Below are 17696 nucleotides of genomic sequence, written 5' to 3' on the forward strand. Positions count from 1 at the left end.
ACGAGGACAGCCAATAAGTGGAAGCAAGTCAGTACGAGCACTAGCAGAGGAAAAGATGGAATGGGGCAGGCTGAGATATCAAAGGGGCAACTACGGAATCCTACGGAAGCTGCAAATTGCACCAAGCTCCCTAAGCTCCCCCTCCATTCTGTCTCTATGTCCTGCAGCCACCAAGGTGAAAATCATGCCAGAAAGCTCATGCAGGCTACAAAAAGGTTCAGAAGGAACCGATCATTGCCACCTGCTTACAAATGCTGCACCTTCAGACTGGCAATGCAAACCACGAGACAGCACCGGGCACAGGGCCTCTCACAAGATTTCTGACTTTCATGACTTTAGAAGCATGAATTGCACATGACCCAGAGCCCTGTCTTGGAAGCGCTGAATTTTAACGGACTTGCTTTCTCATAGCAGAGAACAACTGAGGTACCAAGAAGTCAGGTCCTGACACGGGGAGCCAGAAATCCTCGCTGTAGCTAGACCCCTTGGCCACAGATTTACGACAATATTGTGGTTAAAAGAAGTCATTTCAGATGATTTCTGTGATTCTATGTGACCTGTCTGAAGCGACACAGAGCTGATCCTCCACCTTCCCCCAAGGCATTTCTTAGCCGTTTGGTTGCACGATGGCTTTAACACCAAAGAGGCAAGTGCGAGCTGGAGTAAAGGAGCCCCCCCATTTCCCCAGCCCTTCCTTTGGTCTGCTCCAGCCCTTGTGCTGCCAGCGGTGGGTTTAAGCCTCTGGTCCAACCCACCCCAAGAGTGCACAGGCAGCGGAGAGGAGCAGAACCCAGCTTGGGGCAGCCCTTCGGCAGCAGCAGAGGCATCAAGACAGCGAAATCCACCCGGGTGGGATGGCAGCAGGCTTTCAGGTTAAACTGGCGCTCACCGAGCACTCTGGAGGCGATGTTCTCATAAACAATCGAACACCCAGAGCAATCAGGAAAGCGTCCCAGCATAACTGGTTTCAACTGAAGTGTCAACAATCCGCCACAATAGCCCAGCACGTCAGACAGACCCGGCAGGTTCGCAGCACCAAGGGCTGACAAAGGGTCAGGAGCACGTTTGCAATTCTGGCCCCACACACGCCGGATCCAGGACAAAGGGGGATGCAAGAAACGTCAGGTTGGATCAGGCCAGGGCTTGTGTAAGCCTGTCACAGACAGTGTCTGCTTTCATATGAAGGTGAAGGAATATCTCTGACCTTAACAGCATTTTTTTTTTTTAGTAGTTTTGTCTAGTTACAAAGAAAAAAATAACTTTGTTGCATAACAGAAAAATAAGGAGTCCGTTTTCAGATTTGGGGGATATTTAACAGACAAATTTATTTTGTGTCTCTAACCTAGCTGACTAGACCCTGCACAACCTCACCTTTCAGGGTGCTACCTCCAAAATCAAGCACACCTGAAAGCCTCAGACCAGCTTTGGCAGCTGTGCACCTACTTCAAGACTGAGCTCAGGCATCTCCCAGCAACAGCGTGCTGGAGCGAGCACGAGCAGGACCAAGGAGACCAGACACCCATCGTGTCCAGCCCCTCCGTTACCCTCTTCCCCTCCCATCGCTCTGGGAGTTTTCCTGTTTTCCCCATCCAGAAGGGGCTCGCAAGCGCCTTGTGCAGCGTCTGGCCACCAGCAGAAAGGCCACTCGAGCACAGTAACCTGATCTCGATGCAGCCTGCAGATCCGATCACATCCTGGTGCCCAGCAGAGAGCTGGTACAGAAACGTTTCCCAAGTCAGATGTTTCCCTCCCCATTACTACACTTCTGTTTTTCAAAGCAGAGTTAATTGCCTTTGTAGATATTGCGTTTTCAAACAGACTTAAAGCCAAGCTTTTTCTTTGAGCCTCATAGCTGTGACCGCTCCTGTTGATGACAATCCGAAGGTTTTTTCCCCCCTCCTCTTTTCTGTGACCCCTCTCCTGGAATCCCTGGAATGTTAAAAAGCTCCTGGAAGGAGCATTCCCCCCCTTCCCTCAGCCCCCCCAGCAGCTCTCTGCAGAGAACCAGTTCCTCAAATTAATACCTCCAAGTCCCGACTGGCCCAGAGATTCCCAGACTCGGTGAGGAGCACTCCCTGGAGTGCAACAAAACCACCCCACGGTTCCTACAGCTTCAGCTCACGGCCACATCTTTCGCTGGGAAGCAGCGCGTGCATCAGCCTTAGAAATGCAGGAATTTCATAACACCCACTGCTGCTGAAATGCTGCCAGCTCCGAGGTGGAGCAGAGCCGTGTTTGCAAGCCTGCAGCATCAAAGAGCAGTTTTCAACAAAGGTGTGGAGAAAAGCAGTGCCCACCAATTCCACCAGGAATTTTCTTTGACTCTGGCAAGTTCGCAACCACTTACGATCAATTGCTGCAGGACAAATCACAGCGAACCAGGAAAATTCTCCTCCTCCTTCCACCTCCCTGAGGTTTGCCCTGGCTGCGTTTCGATATTTCAAATCAGGGCATTTCCATAGGGTAGGCAACACCTTAAATTTGCACGGGGAGACCTCCGAAGCAAAACACGGCGTTGGACCTTGCCACATTTGCCTTGTTAAGCAAGATGGAGAAACAGCTGAGTAAGAACGGCCTGGATATTCTCTCAAATGCATCTGGGTCCTGGCAAAACACCCCTCTTACCTTCGCCAGGTAACTATCCTGGAAATGGGTTTTGTGCGCGCAGGGCTAGCTTCCTCCTGCACAGTTACTGCCTGTTCGAGCCCTCTCCAAGATGAAAACATTTGCTCTGCAGCAGTGGAGAGAAACCAGGGCAGGGAGGGAAGAGAGGGTTATTTGCAGTGGTGTTTTGTTTGGAGTCGGGATGGTCTAGGGGCCCCTCTGCTGCTGCTCCTCCTAATTCACACAGGAAGAAGGAGATTATCCTGCACAGAGACAAGCAACGCTGAAGGCAGAAGCAGCAGTTCAGAGAAAGAATAGCTTGGCCCCTGCATGATGTCACATTATTAGAAGGCACAGCGAGGTTAAAATCGAGTCAGGATGCTGTGTTTGTGGAGCAGGGCTCGGCCCCGTCTTCGCCCAAAGATAATTTCATCTGGCGCTTCGCACTATTGTCAATAAAAACAGAACTGGATAGAAATTCCCTTCCCGTGAGCCACATGCGGGCAGCCCCCAGCTCAGCCTCCTCTTGCAAGGAGGCTGCACCCTGCCTTGCTCTGAACCCCGATCTTGGCTGGCACCCAGCAAGATGAAGCCTCCCGGTTTAGTTGGCACTCGCCAGAAGAGTCAGGGAACTTTACAGGCACTCCAGCTCCACATGCCTCAGCCTTTGCTTTCACAGGGATTATTTCTGAAAACCCACTTCCCCCGTGTCTCCATTTGGTTTCATGTCGGATGCCTGCAGCTTACGGCCGGAGAGTCATAAAAAGCGTTTAACATGCCTTTCTGCTTAAGTCTGGAGAGAAAAAAACAAAACCAATTCAGAAAAGCCTCCAGCTAGAGAACAAGCAGATGCAGCACAACTGCAGCTTTATCTCGAGCAAGAGCATCAGGGACTGACACATAGCTACTACCCCCAGCAAGGAAAGGGAGAATCAGCCTCTTCAACGACGTGTGACTTCCTCCTGCGAGCTAGCCTTTGGGGTGGTCTTGGTCGAGCCGAATCCTTGGTGAAGGCAATGCGGCTTTTCCCCAGTTCAGTGAAGGTTTCAGATCATTCCAGGGATATTTAATTATGCCCACAGTTGCCTTGTCCATGCACTGAACCATGCTACCACGTCTTGCATTTCTTAAGGATCAGTTCCCACAAGAGGGAGGTCACGTAACAGGCACGGATTGCAACACCGCTACTTTTAAAAATAAAATCAAATGCAAGTTCGTGACCCTTTTGGTGCCCAGACGACCTGGCAAGTGCAGCTGCTACCACCTGAAAACGAACACCAAAAGCAAAGGAGCCCAACACCGATCATTTGAGTTTTATGGGGCTCCCACAAATAGTTGTTCAGCAGTGGAGGACCAGCAAAGTGGATTTTATGATGCAGAGTCCCCTTTGCTGGTGCATTGGGAGCTCTATAATCAGCAGCTCCCTCTGCTAGCAGCCCAGAGCAGCCTTCTTTAGTACAGATCCTGACCTTCTGATCGCTTTTGGTGACATTTTTCTAACTTTATAAAGCCTTTAGCTTTTAAGCACTTTTCTAATGGAAGATTACTTCCATTCTTGCTCCCATGCCTTTTTCTGCTGCAAAGGCTTCAAAAGCAACAAGAAAGTTAAAGGAACATTTATCTTGCAGCAAGAACTAAGTCGTTCTTGTAAAGGGCACAGGAAGCCTACAGGTTCCATCTGTTAAATAGATTTATACTGAGAAATAAACTGGCTTCAAGAGAGTTGTATAAGATACCTACAGAACTGACTGCCTCTAGGGCCTCGGATGCCAAGTATCTGAAACCCGCTGTATAAGCAAGGCTTGAATTACAGCCCTACAAGTCTTTTTTTAAAATAAATGATAGAGGAAAGCAGCCAGTGCCCTGAAAGGACTCTAGCCACAAGCTGTGGGCCTGGATGGATGGACATTGATTTGGTTTAGCTCATCCCAAGCTTTCCCGTTGCACATGCTTTTCTTGAATGTCTTAAGGTGCACGACGCCTGCAGGTATGTCTGTACTGCAGTACAAAGGAAGGGATGGAAGCACGCTGTCTCAGCGCCTTTTAGCAAAAATTCTCAAAGCAAACTGCTTTCTGAACCACAGATGGGCGAGTTCTGGCTGATCAGATACGCCTGGCTTACTTTCTCTCCCAGCTCCCACATGGTTATAGGTACCGTTACTCCGCGCAGTCACAAAAGCAAGAACATCACAAAACATCCTGGGGCAGAGGGGGAGAGAGAAGAAAATAAAAGCTGTTTGTCTCCAGCAGCATGAACTCCCAGCAAGAGGTGCAGAGCAGCTCACTTTTCACTACCTCATCTGCCCAGCACTCTGCTGCATCCAATCTGCTAATTAATTGTTGGAAGACAGCTTTTAAAAATAAAACAAGAAAGCAGTGATGCTGACATGTCTTATACCCTGCAGCACTCCAGATGTGTTGAAGCTATAGATAGAAATAATTTCATTCACTGTGAAATAACAAAAAAAATGACACGGCTCTCCTGCCGCGAGACATTCCGTTGTAATGCAGGACAACAAAACAGCTTCAAAGAAGGAATTAAAAATAAGTTTTGTACCTACTGGTGACTGCTGGAATAGCAAGGCTGAACAGAATAACCTACGCTGATCTTTAGCTACAACTGGGCGAGGAAGCATCCTGCACAAGGGTAACGTTAGCGCTTCTCACCCTAAAGGAATGAAACCTTCCATCCAAATATAACAGACCCCAAACACAACCCCGAGTTGTGTCTGAGCTAGCCTCAGGAAGACAGCAGAGGTGCTGCTTTATAAATAGCTTCACAAAGCAACCCCAGCTCGACTCACAGATTCGCGGGAAGACGTTTGCTGTCTGGTCACAGAAACATTCAGTGACAGTTTATCTCCTTGGAAGCATTCACTCCACGTACTTTTAGGCCATATTGCACATACACACTGCACAGACTGCTAAGTTTTGGCATGTTTTAAGTCCCCGTGCCCCAGTGACTCCTCTCGAAGCAGGTGAGCCACAAGGAGAACCCAACTGATAAATCAGCTTCTTGTACCACCACCTTGTATTCAGGTGGCTAAAATAAAACAAAAACTCTGCCTCATTTCACATTCGAAGGAGGGCAACCAGTTAATCAAATGCTGATATTTTTCTTACCCTTAGAAAACAGTTTGTGAATCATAAAAGCTGCCAGAAAAAAAACCTGCTTCTGGGAAACCAGCAGCAAACCCCAAAACCACCTATATTCCCCCCACCACAGCCTCAGGCCATAAACAGGCCAGCAGTCCCTGTCTTTATGCTCTAGGGCTGCTGTTACACATGCAAACAATGACAGAGTGTCAAGGTTCAAAAGGTAACACCTGTAAAGGAAGCCTGTTTTCAGCTAATAAATGGCCTGAACTGTCTTTTATTTTCTCTATTTTTTTCCCATAGATTCTCCTGCTGAGGGTAATTTTAAGAAATACCTCACGTGCGTGCTTTAATCTCCATTTAGCTTCTCCAATTAGATAATGAGAAACAGCAACACAGAACAAAAGTTAAAATGAAATATAAAAAATAATTTAAAAAGGAAAAGAGAAGACGAAGAATGGGACCAAAGCCTTGAGCTCCCTAAAAAAAAAAGGTGCTGCCTGTTGCTTTGCTCACCCTTGTTTTGTTGGAACACGGTAAAGGTAAATCCCTCAGCAGTCTTTACTGGAAAAACCTGAAAACCCTTAAGAGTTGTAGTACTTGCAGGTTTATTTGCTTTGAGCTTTTTAGAAGGATAAAGGTAAGTTAAAAAGCTCCTTTATTGGAGGGCAGGAAGTTTGGGGGGGGGGGAATCTGCTGAGTTTATCTGAGATGCACTCTCATGTAGCCTGCTCGCAATTAAACACTCAGTGATTAGCAAATGACAAACTCCAAGGGGCTTCTCCAAGAAAAGGGCATCTCCGCTCCCTGCCTAAAATTAACTGGTGCTGCAATTTCCCTAATTGAATTCAGAGGGCAGCGTACGCAGCCCGGCTGCGATCCCTGTTTGGGGAGTCCTGGGGCCTTTGACCTGCTCAGTGAGGGAATGGAATAATTGGAGGAGGGAAGAAAAAAAAAAGAAAAAAGAAAAAAAAAAAAGAAAAAAAAAAGAAAAAAGCTTGAAATAGATTGGTTTTGCTGATTAAAAAATAAACAAATGAGAAGATTGCTCTGGTTTCACGTTATCAGCTGCATGGCAAATGCTGTGATGTGGCAGCTCCACAAGGTGCTGCTGTGAGAACAGCTGGCTGCAGGCAGCCTTAGGAGCTGACAGGAGGTTTAAAAGAGCTTCCCTGCTCCAGCTTTGTAGTAGGAATGAGGAAAAAAGATGATGAGGTGGTTCCTTGTCAGCATTTCCCAGGATCGGTGCCTGTCCCTTGCCATACATATGTGTGGCTGAGGTTCCTTTGAAGTGAAGATAGAGTCAAGGAGGGGGGAAGAACATGAGGAAATGATGTTTCCCCTCCCTGCCAAGCTTGTTTGAAACTCAGCATTTCACTTTCCAAACCAAACCATGTTAGCTGTGGCTGGATGACAGAAAATCCCCATCCTAAGCAGGAGGAAAGAGGTTTCTGCCGCTGCGTCCAAGCTCTCCCCGTGTGAGTGAGACCTGGCAGCTGTACAGCTCCGGCTGGAAATGATGCTTTGGCAGCTCTCAGCCCCAACAAATTACCGGCTCTGCAGAAAGCAGCAAGTAACGAGGAGTTACAAGGTAAGAGTAAGTGTTTTTTTTTGTTGTTTTTCTTTTTATTTTTTTCTAATAGCCTTTTTGTATACATTGGACTGCTGGAAGGAAAAGCAGAGGGCAGAAGTGCTGTATAAGCCCCGAACATTTCTCCTTCTAGAGCAGCTCTCCTATTTAACTATTTAAGTGTGCAAAAGGAAACTAGCGTTTTACCAGGGAGCCCATTTCGGCTCTGCTGGTTCCTCGGATTATGAATTCTTGTGGGGAAATGACACTTTAGTTTACAGAGAGCTGAGTGCAGCTGGCACTCATAATAATAGTCCACTAAGTGTTTACTTAAGCCTTCACTATGCTCGTTTAGCAAACACAGGATAAGCTCATAATAAAACACCCAGTCATTTATTACAGAAGCTCCACAGTAAAAGATAACTTAGTGTGCAAGAACTCAAAGCAATATATTAACAAATGTACATTGCTCCAGAGATGCAAACTCTCTGTAGGCTAAACTGTACAAATGCTAAGAAGAGATGCTAAAGAATCAGCATTTCTTCTACAACTCTGCTAAGACCAAAACGTATCTGTTGATGAGATGAAAGAGATCTGGCAGGCAGATTGCTGAACCTCTTCAGCTGCCTGGGAAGGTGTAATGTTTTCTTTTAGCACTTAGCTCTTACACCTTCATGCACGCGCTGGTGTCTTTGCAGCTGATGGTAATCACCGAAAACAACCCCGGTGCAGGGCTGTTTTCCAGAGTAAACCCAGAAGTTTATATTGTATTTATATTTACACTGTGTGCACAGCAAAGCACCGAGGGGACCTGCAACACGGCCCATCCTGCGGTGCAAAGCTATCCCCAGGATGAGCCGGCGGGTGTCGCGAGGTGGCACTGTAGGACTGAGATCCCTCCCGTCCCACCTCGGTGGGCAGAAAATCTGCTGCAGGGGGGGCAGAGAGGAGCCTTGGGGTGAGCCCCGTGCAGGTGAGATGACGGAGCCCCAGCACCTCGGGGTAACCTCCTTTTAAGACCGATCTTAAGGTCTTCTCACCTGCTGGGGGTTCGGCCCCTCTGTGGCAGCACCAGCATCACAAGTGCTGCAGAAGCTCGGAATGATTCGAGGGAAAGAGTTAACGTTTTGGAGAAGCGGGTCTGGCTCAGGGTACGGCAGTGTCTTTCCCCTTTATAAAACGTCTTTGTGCTGACCAGCAAGTGGAAGTTCCAGCAACGCAGACATCCGGAGTGCATGTGCTTTGCCCATGTACCCTGTTTTATTAGCGTTACGCTAAAAAAATGCTGTGAAATAAAACCAAGGAAAATCGCTGCTTGTCGCAGCTGCCAGAAAACGGCCACTTGGGGATGTTTTCTGCCCAGTGTCCTACATTTCAGTTACCTCCTGCCAGGCTACCTCCTTCCAGCCAGACAATCTGTGTTTCCTTTCCTTCTGTTGTGCTTCGTGCTAACCTGGGCATGTTCCAGAGAGAGACACCAGGCTCGTGTGGGTTTGCTGACAAATAAGCAAACCCTGGGCTGGCTCAAATTCCAGGTAGTTCCCAGCAGAAGACTTTTCTCCAGCCTGCTTTGTAAATGCGACTGCTAGGATGTTATTCTCACCCTCGTTGCTCTTCCATCCTTCCACAGGAATTGTGGCGTGGGATTTCAGTCCCTTTTCTGCTGTTTTTTTGCTGTCACCTTTAGGGGCTTTGCTCCGGGAGCGTCTCTGGGCTGAGTTTCACTTCTTTCTCAGCAGACCCCAGGCTCTCCAGAGAACCCTCGGGGGATGCTGAAGTGTCGTCGGCTTTAAGCTTCGAGATGATCCTGGCGGTTTCCTCCGTGATCTCAAAGTGTTTGAGCTGCTGTTTGCTTCCTGAGCGGCCCCTGAGCATGCTGGTGTCGGGCGAGCTGTTCCTGCTCTGAGTCCTCTCCCCCAGGATGTCCTTTGCCGTGGAGCTGCTGTCAGCAGGGCTGCCTTCTGCACCGGCATCCGTGGCCGTGCTGGATAACGTGGTGGTCCTCAAGGGCAAACTGGAAGGCTTGGGAATGACTGGTTTCGTTTTTGCCTGCACGCGGATGTATTTCACGGGCTGCCGACTGAAATGGCACCTGGGCTGGGTGCCGAGGGCCGTGTCCGAATCGCTGTCGGTCTTCTCCTGCACGGAATCCTCCAGGTCCTCCAGCTCGGAGCCAGTGCTTGTATTCATCTCTGAACAACAACGACAACAAAAAAAAATAGACAGTTATCTTAGAGCAGTGAGACAGGGTTACTGCAGCAAATAGTTCTGGCTGAGGATTTCTCTTGCTGTTAGAAAGGATGCTGAAAGCCCTGCTGTACTACCAGGCGAAAAGTCCTCCCTCTAACAGCTTTGCTCATTGGAAGAAATGTGAGATGCACGCTTGGAAGAGGCACGAGGAATGAATCAGGTTTATATTCTTAGAGCTGTCCTCGGTACACTGAAGCCAGCAGAGCTGGCGGGTGGCTGTGGGCCTGGGCGCCGAGGCAGCACACACTTTTCCTGCGAGCACCAGAAAACGCGCTTGCACTGCCAGGCAAGCTTCATGGTGCTGTTCTGCACTCCGCTATGAATAGTTATGATGAAAAAGGCCCGGCTACGCTTCCCCTGCTGTGTACCATAGAGGTAGGAGGTGCACGACACAGCCAGCGTGGTACCGGGCAGCCTAAACCAGCACCAGCACCATGACCACCGCTTCGTTTACCTAGGGCATCCGTGCTTAATGGGCTGGGGGCTCCCTCCAGAGTCAGCTCACTGACGGCTTCCCTGGAAGACGAGTTATCAGAGACACAGTCCGCGCTTAAACCGTGCTGGGAGGAGAAATTCTGTTGGAAAAAGCCAGGACTGTTTATACAGGACACTCATTTGACACGAAGATAGTCAGCTCCCGCTTCACCCCGCCTGCTGCTATAGCCCAGTGAACGGAAGCAAAAACTTAAGTAGAAAATGGCCTGATTTGTCTTAGATTATCTATAACGCCTGGGGGAGAAGGGAGGGAGTGTGCAGAAGGTCCTAGGGCTGGGCCAGAGGAAAATATTTTGGTTCAAGAGCAGTGTCCAGGCTGGCAGACCCCAACTGCCACAAAACCCCCCTGGAAAGCGGTTGTGTGCTGGAACTGAGGTTCCTGTGCCCCGTTTCAGGACAGAAAGGGGGAAATGTCTGAATCCAAGCAATTATAGCACCAAAATTATGATTGAATGCAGATGGATGGGTGAGGGAAGGACACGGGGATGCTCGGGAGCTGGAGCTCGCGTGGAACCAGTGTGAGTTCGCACAAGGACCAGGACACCCGGGCAGGGGCTCCAGAAGTCGGTTTTATTAATCACAAAATGAGTGCCCTTAGAAGCAACTCCCCTTCCTAAAGGCTTGCGACACCTGTAGGATTCAGTCATGCTGCGGACGTTTGTAAAAATGCCCTTAAAAATAGTCCAAGGCAATAGCTGTGCACATCTCAGTGCTTTCTGTGGATGTTTATGAACCCTGTGGGATTTCTGCACACAGGGATTGAATTATGTCTGGGTTGGTGATTTCTTTCATTATTTTTTTTCCAGCTGTCTTCACGGTTACTCCAGTTTCTGCTTCCTCAGTGTTTCTACACGGCAGGCATGGGTGTGATCGTGGCAGACGGGCTGTCTTGCAGGAGGCAGAGAGCCCCAAACCAGGGCTCGACTCCCTTTGGCTTAACTTTAGGAAAGTAATTTCCTCTTTTTTCACTCATCACACCAGCCTTGGAAAGGAAAGAGCAGCCATGTCTGGCTCGGGGGTGTTATGCCAATTCTTTTTAAGTGCTGTGGAGTATGGGTGAACTATTGTGAGGAGAGAGCCCTCAGGAAAAATAAAAAAAAGTAAGGATCCATGGCCAGGGATCAGGAATGCAGCAGAGCCCTGTGGGGTTCCACCAGGGAACCCGCTGGCTCTGATGTAGCTGCTTCCAAAGTTGTCGAGCTGTTTACACGGGGAAACAGCAGTGTCCCGAGTAATTTAGCATGGAGAAACCCACAATTTTTCCGAATGACTGGGATATAAACCATGGAGCAAAACCTGCTGTCCAGAGTGGACTGAGAAGCTGATGAGTGATCTCTAGCTTATATACATATATATATATTTTCTTTTTTTTTCTAGTTCTCCCACTCCATATGCAAGAGGCTCTCCATTCCTTCCTCTTGGAGTAACCCTCTGACAGTGAACAGCTTTTTTTTTTCTTTTTCTGTGAATAAAGTTCTCTTTATCTGCCAGTCTGCCTTCCTGTCCCTACAGCAGGGTCAGCAAGCCCAGCTCAGCGTCCGGCAGCTCTACCTCTAGGGTTATTTTCTGGACTGTGCTTGGGCTCTGGTGTCCTTCATCCTTTTCTGCCGATGCTTCTTGCGAGGGGTTTTCACAGCTGAGGGATAAGGATGGAGGCAGGTCATCCATCCCGAACACCCTTTCATAGTTCTGGATGAGAAACTCCACGATCTGGGCTTGGTACCCAGAGTCAACGAGGCAGGACATCGAGACGTCGCTCCCCGAGCCCGGCCGGATCAGGGTGGGCCCAAACACAATGCCCAGGTTGTTTGGGGACATCTTGTTCTCTTCGTATTTCTCTGCCACCCTGAGGAAGGGAAACAGGACTGTGAGGGGCTTCCCAGCTCTCAGCCCCAATATACTGAGTACGCAGAGGGAATGCACCGGCCCCACGTCTCCCAGTAGAGAGAGAAACCCCAGCTTTTACAGGGGAAAAGAGCTCTGGTCTGTGCACAAAACCAAGAGAAAAATCCCCAAGATTGCCCAAATCTGTCCGGGCAGCTCTAACGAGAGGTTTTTTCTTGGGATCCCTGCTCTGAGGTGCACGAGAGGGCTGTGATTCACGTTACGTGACCTCTTGCTCTGCATTTAAACTACGGAGTGTTGTCAGCAAGGAGCTTCTTGTATTTTTTTCTTGTATTTTAATGACCAAGCTTGGTCATTAAGACTTTCTCCTAATTGCTGCAAGCCTCTCCTTCCCCCAAATGACTTCTTACCCTCCTCACAGCCTCCTGCTCGGCTCTAGCCCAGGTCGAGGAAGCCCAGGAGCTCACCTTGGATGCTTTTGGTGCTGAGCTGGCAGTGGGGTCTCAGCAGTGGCCCCCCGGGGGTCAGCACCTAACGCCCCCAGCACGCTCCTCACCTGTACAGGTGGGCGATGAGGTGCCGCAGGGTGTTGTAGTTGCTTCCAGGCAGTTTGCTCAGCAGGTCCTTCATGCTCTGGACGGGGTCCGAAGGGAAGCCGGCGCAGTCCGTCCTTTCTTCCCCGGGTTTTTGCAGCTCTTTGGCGAGCGCGATGAGGCTGTTGTAGAGCTGGTACAGCAGCACCGGTCCCGAAAGCTGCAGCGAGAGGGGGGTGGGGAAAACCGTGTCACTTCATCCTGCTGGCCTGGTGCTGAGGAATGTGGAGGGCTGATACGTGGCGGTCTGGCGGAGGTTTGGTACCCACTTCCTTCAGGAAATGCTTCAGCACCCCGGTGATGTCGTGGGGGGAGTGCTCGGAGAGCTCCACCAGGCTCCTGCCGTTCTCAAATGCCTGGCACAGCTTCTCCACCCGGGCTTTGGACCCGCTTATCCGATAGATCCCCTGTGTCGGGGAAAAGGGAAGAGGTCAGGAGCTTGGGCTGGAGCGAGAACAGATCGGAGAAAAGGCGATGACGCTGAGACAAAACACCCGTCGGAACAACTCACCTGCACGCCGAGGGCACGAGCTTCGATCTCCGAAGTGCATTTCACCACGATGAAGGGAACCTCCTCGGGGAAGTCTCGAGGAACTTGGGTGAAGTCGATGCCGAAAAGGGGCACTCGGTTGGGCAGCTTCCTGTGGCCGCAGGTGATCAGCAGGCTCTCCAGGCACTTCTTGTGGCAGGCCAGGTAGCACTGGAAAGGCAGAAATCCCCCCACGTTGTGCTCTAGCTGTAGTCCAGGTCTCCTTGGAGGACTTTTCCTATTCCCACTCTACCAAAATCCCTTCCTGGGGTACAAGGGGGCTGTTTTGGGCAACGGGCGGTGTACCCATGCGCTGAAAAACGTGCCTGGTGTCGGGAGAAAAATCACGTAACTTTACAGGGGGGCCTTTCATCCCCTCAGACCTCCAGTGGGACGATCGCCGGCTGCTCACAAAGCGTCTGTGATGAAGGCTGAGCTCTCACCTCCTCGCACTCGAAGCCGTTGACCATGAAGGTGTCGCAGTCCCGGCACTTGGACGGCCCCCGCAGCTTCCTGAGCCGGTGGGTCTGTGCCGCGCTGGAGAGGAGGATGTTCCTGAACTGCTGCTGGGATGAGCCGTTTTCTGCAGAAACAGCACGAAAAGGAACCGGTAACTGGGCAGGAAAGCACGGTGTTCAGCTCCTGAGTCAGGTATCCAGGTCGCTCACCATTTTCAAAGGTTTGCAGCGAATCTCTTTCCTCAAAATCGTCCGAGGAGGACATGGTGCCGGTGGATGGAGCTTTCAGCAGCTTCCTGTTAGAGTTTCCTGGAGAAGAGAGAAAATGCAAAGAGCTGCTCTCATCCTTGTGATCCTCTTTGTGGACCAGCATGTGCTTTATTTCCATCCTAGTATGCACGGAAATAAAACAAACTTGTAAAACAAACTATTAAAAAAAAAAAAGTAAAACAAACTTGTGTTTACTTGTTTGTTTTACTGTTTTTTTTTTTTTAATAGTTTACTTGCATCTGTTTTAAATCCTAGGTAAGAATCTGTGTAGCTCTCACCTGGGCTGGAGTTGGGGGAGTCCAGGGATCGGGACTCGCAGCTCCCACCGAGGCTTTCTGTGTCGCTGCAGAGGGATCTGTTTGTACCTGCGGGAGATGGGCACGGTGACCAACCAGCCCCAGCGCACCTGGGGTAACTGCTAAGAATCGCCGTCAGCTGGGGCAACCTGTGAATGCCTCTAACTGGATGTTTATTGTTAGCAATTATTTCCCAAAACATCTGCTTATTTATCTGGGAATGTCCTTTAAAGCAAGAAAAACAGGCAGGTACTCAGTAAGCCAAAGCAGCAATCTGTCCTGAACAAGTTAGGCTTCAAAAGACGTATATAATAGATAAAGACATCTAGATAATGCCCTTCTGTATTAGAAAAAATAAATTAAAAAAATAGACAGCTTCTACTCTAGAAAGGGATGCGTTACAGACGTTGTTAGATAGTGAAATACATTTTTAAACCTGTAAAGAAAAGTAATTTTCCTTGCTAGAATGATATAAATACACTTAAAGAAAGGCTGAGCTGAAACAGCAGCTGTGAAAGCCTCACGAAGCTCCCAGCTGCATCACCGTTCGTCCTCTGCCACGATTCCTGCCAGCAACTGTCGAGCCTGGGTTTACGAACGTGCTACTGGCTGTATACAGGTTTGGGTCAAAATTCAAGCCAAACTCCCAGAAAATCTGTATTTTCCAAGAGTGAGAAGCAGCAGCAAGATCTCTGTGCTCTGTTCTCTCCCAGTTGGAGCAAAGCCTTAAGAACTGCCCTAAAGACCTGAGAACATCTCCTGCCTCTTTTTGGCTACACCAGTATCTAAATTAAACTACGATGACTCAAAAAAAAAAAAATAGGTCTTTATTAAATTCAACCTACTCTGTTCACCATTTGGGGAGAACTGCCTTCTGGACGTGTCTTCTGGAGTGCTCGCGTCCTTGCTGCATCCCGTGTACTGCAGTGACATCTTCTTCCTGCTGCTGGGGGGAGACCTGGGGAGGGGTCGCAAAAGATTTTCCAAAGATGAAGAATAACGAGCAATATCGCACCGCAGAGGTGCTTCGTGGGTGCCAAAAGACATCTGTTTCAGGCAGCTTTTGGGTATAAGCCAAGTTTTCAAGGAGCAAACACTTGCGTAAAACTAGGAAAGCATTTGTTCAATGCAATTTCACTTTGTCTATCCACAGGAAAAAACGGGAATTAAACCAGCACCCTTCTGAGAACAGAGCGATCCAAGCCTTTGGCAAATGATAGAAATAACCGCTTTTTTGTCTTCCACTTTTTTTTTTGTTTCTTACCTCTGCCCTCCAGAAGCAAGAGGCTCGAATTCGAACACTTCCATGTGAATGTCTTTCTTCTGCAGGGCCTGAATGAACTCCAGGTACTTCTCGCCCACTTTGTACGGCTTGCAGACCTCGGCCAGGTGCTGGTATCCCACCGGGATGTGTTCTGACTGAGCCTGCCGCTGCTTAAACATCCTTAATGTGACCTTACAGGGGGGAAAAAAAAAGAAAAGGCATTGCATTACCCACCTCGGTTATCTGTACTTCTGCTTAATGTCATTATTCTGCTCTGCAGGATGGACAGGACAAATTAGTTGTTGTTGTTTCTTGTTTTTTGCTTTGCTAGCCTTTCTCTCTGGATATCTGTCCTGCAAGCAGTAGTAATTGAAAATATTCTTATGTATCTGAGAAGTGTTTGAGTAGCAGGTCGGTGACAAAGCGCTGTCCGGAGCGCTCGTCTGATTTCACCTGCTGGAGAATGGCATTGAGTGAAAAAAAAAAAAGAAGACAGTGGTCTTATGCCAAAGGGGATTTTCTCTGAAATGAGGGCTGGAGGAGAACTTATGAGAAGGAGAAATTACACGTACCCACGTCAGCACCTCGTCTCCCTGGTAAATGAGCTTCCGAATGTGGGAGACGATGCGTGCCCGCACTTTCTCCAGTTCCTGCCGCCGAAAGTTGGCGTCGTTAATGCACGTCTTGTACAGGGCTTCTGTTTCCTGGACCTGTGCGGGGTGGGGAGCAAAGGGAAGGAGGAGAAAGTCACCGGGATGGGAAGGGAGCTGCCGAAACACAGCTCACGGGCTCGATGCGGGTAACAGCAGCTGGCCCGAAACTCGTCACCTTGGCTTGTGCCTCCTCGCAGGAGCGGCGCCGCTTCTCCAGCTGCTTGCTGGCGCTGCCGGGGTTGACGACTGCTGCGCTCTGGTATTCGTCCTCTGCCTTGGCGCTCAGGTACTTGGCTTTCTCCAGCTCCTCGCAGCGCTGCGCGTACTGCAGGCGGGACTTGCGCAGGGATGACAAGGACTCGTTCTTGGACAGGCAAAGGAATAGGGTTAGGAGTCCACGTGGGGTTAGGAGTCCACGTGGGGCCGCAGGAGGAACAAATCACAGCAGTGCTCCGCTTGGGAGGCAAGCACCTGCCTCTTGCTTCAAGGGACTGTTACAGATGATATCCTCCAAACACTCCCCCTTCCTCTCCTCCCAAAGCTCAGGCACTCCTTAGGAGTCCTTGGCAGGATGCATATTACACTATTTAGTTATCACTTGTTCGTAAATATTTTCGTTTACCAATTACGTTTACAAATTTGCAAAATTGTTACATTTTCATTTGTTTTCAGTGTTTTGAGCTGTGACCAGCGTAAAGGTCAGGCCCCTCTTTCAGCCTCTTACCATTCTCTTTTGCTCCTTTGTCCACTGGTCTTTGAATTCCTTCCTCCACTTCTCAATCTCATTCTTCTTGGCTGACAGAGGCTGCGGAGGAGTCAGAGTTAGGATGGCAAGTTTCTTAAGAGGTAGGAAAAAGTATCTGGCAGATGAGGGCACGACATAGAAAACAAGCCTTGCAAGGTGCTTCCTTCTCCCTTAATCCTGGTGTGCATTTCCATCTCTCCTTCCCCCAGCCCCACTCCTGTTAGGTTTCTGTAGCGCTCCGGCAGCTGCCACTGCCTGATTTTCCGGCGAAGCAATCTGTTCTCCGCAGAAATCCAGTACCTGGTAGAATTCCTTCTGTTGGAGCAACCCCACGGTCTCACTAGCTGAATTTCCAACCTTAATGTCGTGTTCCAGGACCATTGCATAGAGTGCTCGAAGAGGCATGTTGGACTGCAGAAAAAAAAAAACAACAAAAAAGGTATAAAATGACAGATAACCACTCCAGCTTTCCTAAATTCACGAGCTTTCGTTAGCTACGACCGAGCTTTATTACGGTAACGCTAGAGCTGTGTGCACTGGTTAAACGAGCAGGCATTATGCTTTATTTCAGACACAGGTTGCGGAGTGCTGGAAGCAGAAGAGTTTTTATGCTGCACAGCATCGTGCTGACTTCCTGCCCTCTGATTCTCCAAACAATCACTCCCTGTGTTGTAAGCCCACGGAAGAAAAAAAGGAATTGTTCCAACACCGAGAAGTTCAGGAAGGTTTTTGGAGGGTTAGTCCCTGTAGGATTTACGTTCGCGTGTGTGGACAGCCTCACGTTTACTCCGTGTAGGACTCTGCAGGAAACCCCACGCAGCAAAGCAGGAACATCCCGGGGACCCGTACCTGCTGGATGATGGCATTTCGTCCCGATTCTGCTATCTTCACAATCCCTTTGGCAAACTCTGTTTCTGTAGAAGGATCAGACACCGCGTTAACAGCCGCAGGGGTGGCTGCGAACGCCGGGGTGTTGCCAGGTAGGATCGTTCAGGTAAGGAAAAAATCTGACTCAAGCTCTTTGTCTT

At 49.3% G+C, this 17696-nt stretch overlaps 2 protein-coding genes and 1 long non-coding RNA gene across 8 annotated transcripts in view; 1 reads left to right on the plus strand and 2 right to left on the minus strand.

Moving 5' to 3' along the window:
* Positions 1 to 6297, minus strand: part of LPAR2 (lysophosphatidic acid receptor 2) — an 18438-nt gene extending 12141 nt beyond the window's left edge. The window contains exon 1 of one of the 4 annotated variants that reach the window (XM_048054935.2): positions 6217 to 6297. The gene's annotated coding sequence lies outside the window, so the exon portion shown is untranslated. Of the gene's footprint in view, positions 1 to 5727; positions 5848 to 5887; positions 5913 to 6035; positions 6061 to 6216 lie in introns of those variants that run through there. The other 3 variants (XM_048054936.2, XM_066986509.1, XM_048054934.2) reach the window with 3 other exon arrangements.
* On the plus strand, positions 3210 to 9142 carry LOC136788277 (uncharacterized). The gene is made up of 3 exons (XR_010827152.1): positions 3210 to 5582; positions 6004 to 7291; positions 9007 to 9142. It is a non-coding gene; the product is annotated as an uncharacterized lncRNA (long non-coding RNA).
* Positions 7642 to 17696, minus strand: part of GMIP (GEM interacting protein) — a 23793-nt gene continuing 13738 nt past the window's right edge. For all 3 annotated transcript variants that reach the window (XM_048054927.2, XM_048054928.2, XM_013201810.3), the window contains 16 exons: positions 17518 to 17582; positions 16969 to 17079; positions 16648 to 16728; positions 16099 to 16287; positions 15843 to 15980; positions 15271 to 15461; positions 14852 to 14964; positions 13989 to 14075; positions 13651 to 13749; positions 13426 to 13565; positions 12965 to 13153; positions 12723 to 12860; positions 12417 to 12613; positions 11567 to 11861; positions 9975 to 10095; positions 7642 to 9462 (listed from right to left, as the gene is read on the minus strand). In XM_048054927.2, coding sequence (XP_047910884.2) covers positions 8954 to 9462; positions 9975 to 10095; positions 11567 to 11861; positions 12417 to 12613; positions 12723 to 12860; positions 12965 to 13153; positions 13426 to 13565; positions 13651 to 13749; positions 13989 to 14075; positions 14852 to 14964; positions 15271 to 15461; positions 15843 to 15980; positions 16099 to 16287; positions 16648 to 16728; positions 16969 to 17079; positions 17518 to 17582 — 2663 coding nt within the window. In that variant the 3' untranslated portion in view covers positions 7642 to 8953. The remainder of the gene's footprint in view (positions 9463 to 9974; positions 10096 to 11566; positions 11862 to 12416; positions 12614 to 12722; positions 12861 to 12964; positions 13154 to 13425; positions 13566 to 13650; positions 13750 to 13988; positions 14076 to 14851; positions 14965 to 15270; positions 15462 to 15842; positions 15981 to 16098; positions 16288 to 16647; positions 16729 to 16968; positions 17080 to 17517; positions 17583 to 17696) is intronic.

Source organism: Anser cygnoides, chromosome 34 (genome assembly GCF_040182565.1).
Source record: "Anser cygnoides isolate HZ-2024a breed goose chromosome 34, Taihu_goose_T2T_genome, whole genome shotgun sequence".
Classification (NCBI taxonomy): Eukaryota; Metazoa; Chordata; class Aves; order Anseriformes; family Anatidae; genus Anser; species Anser cygnoides.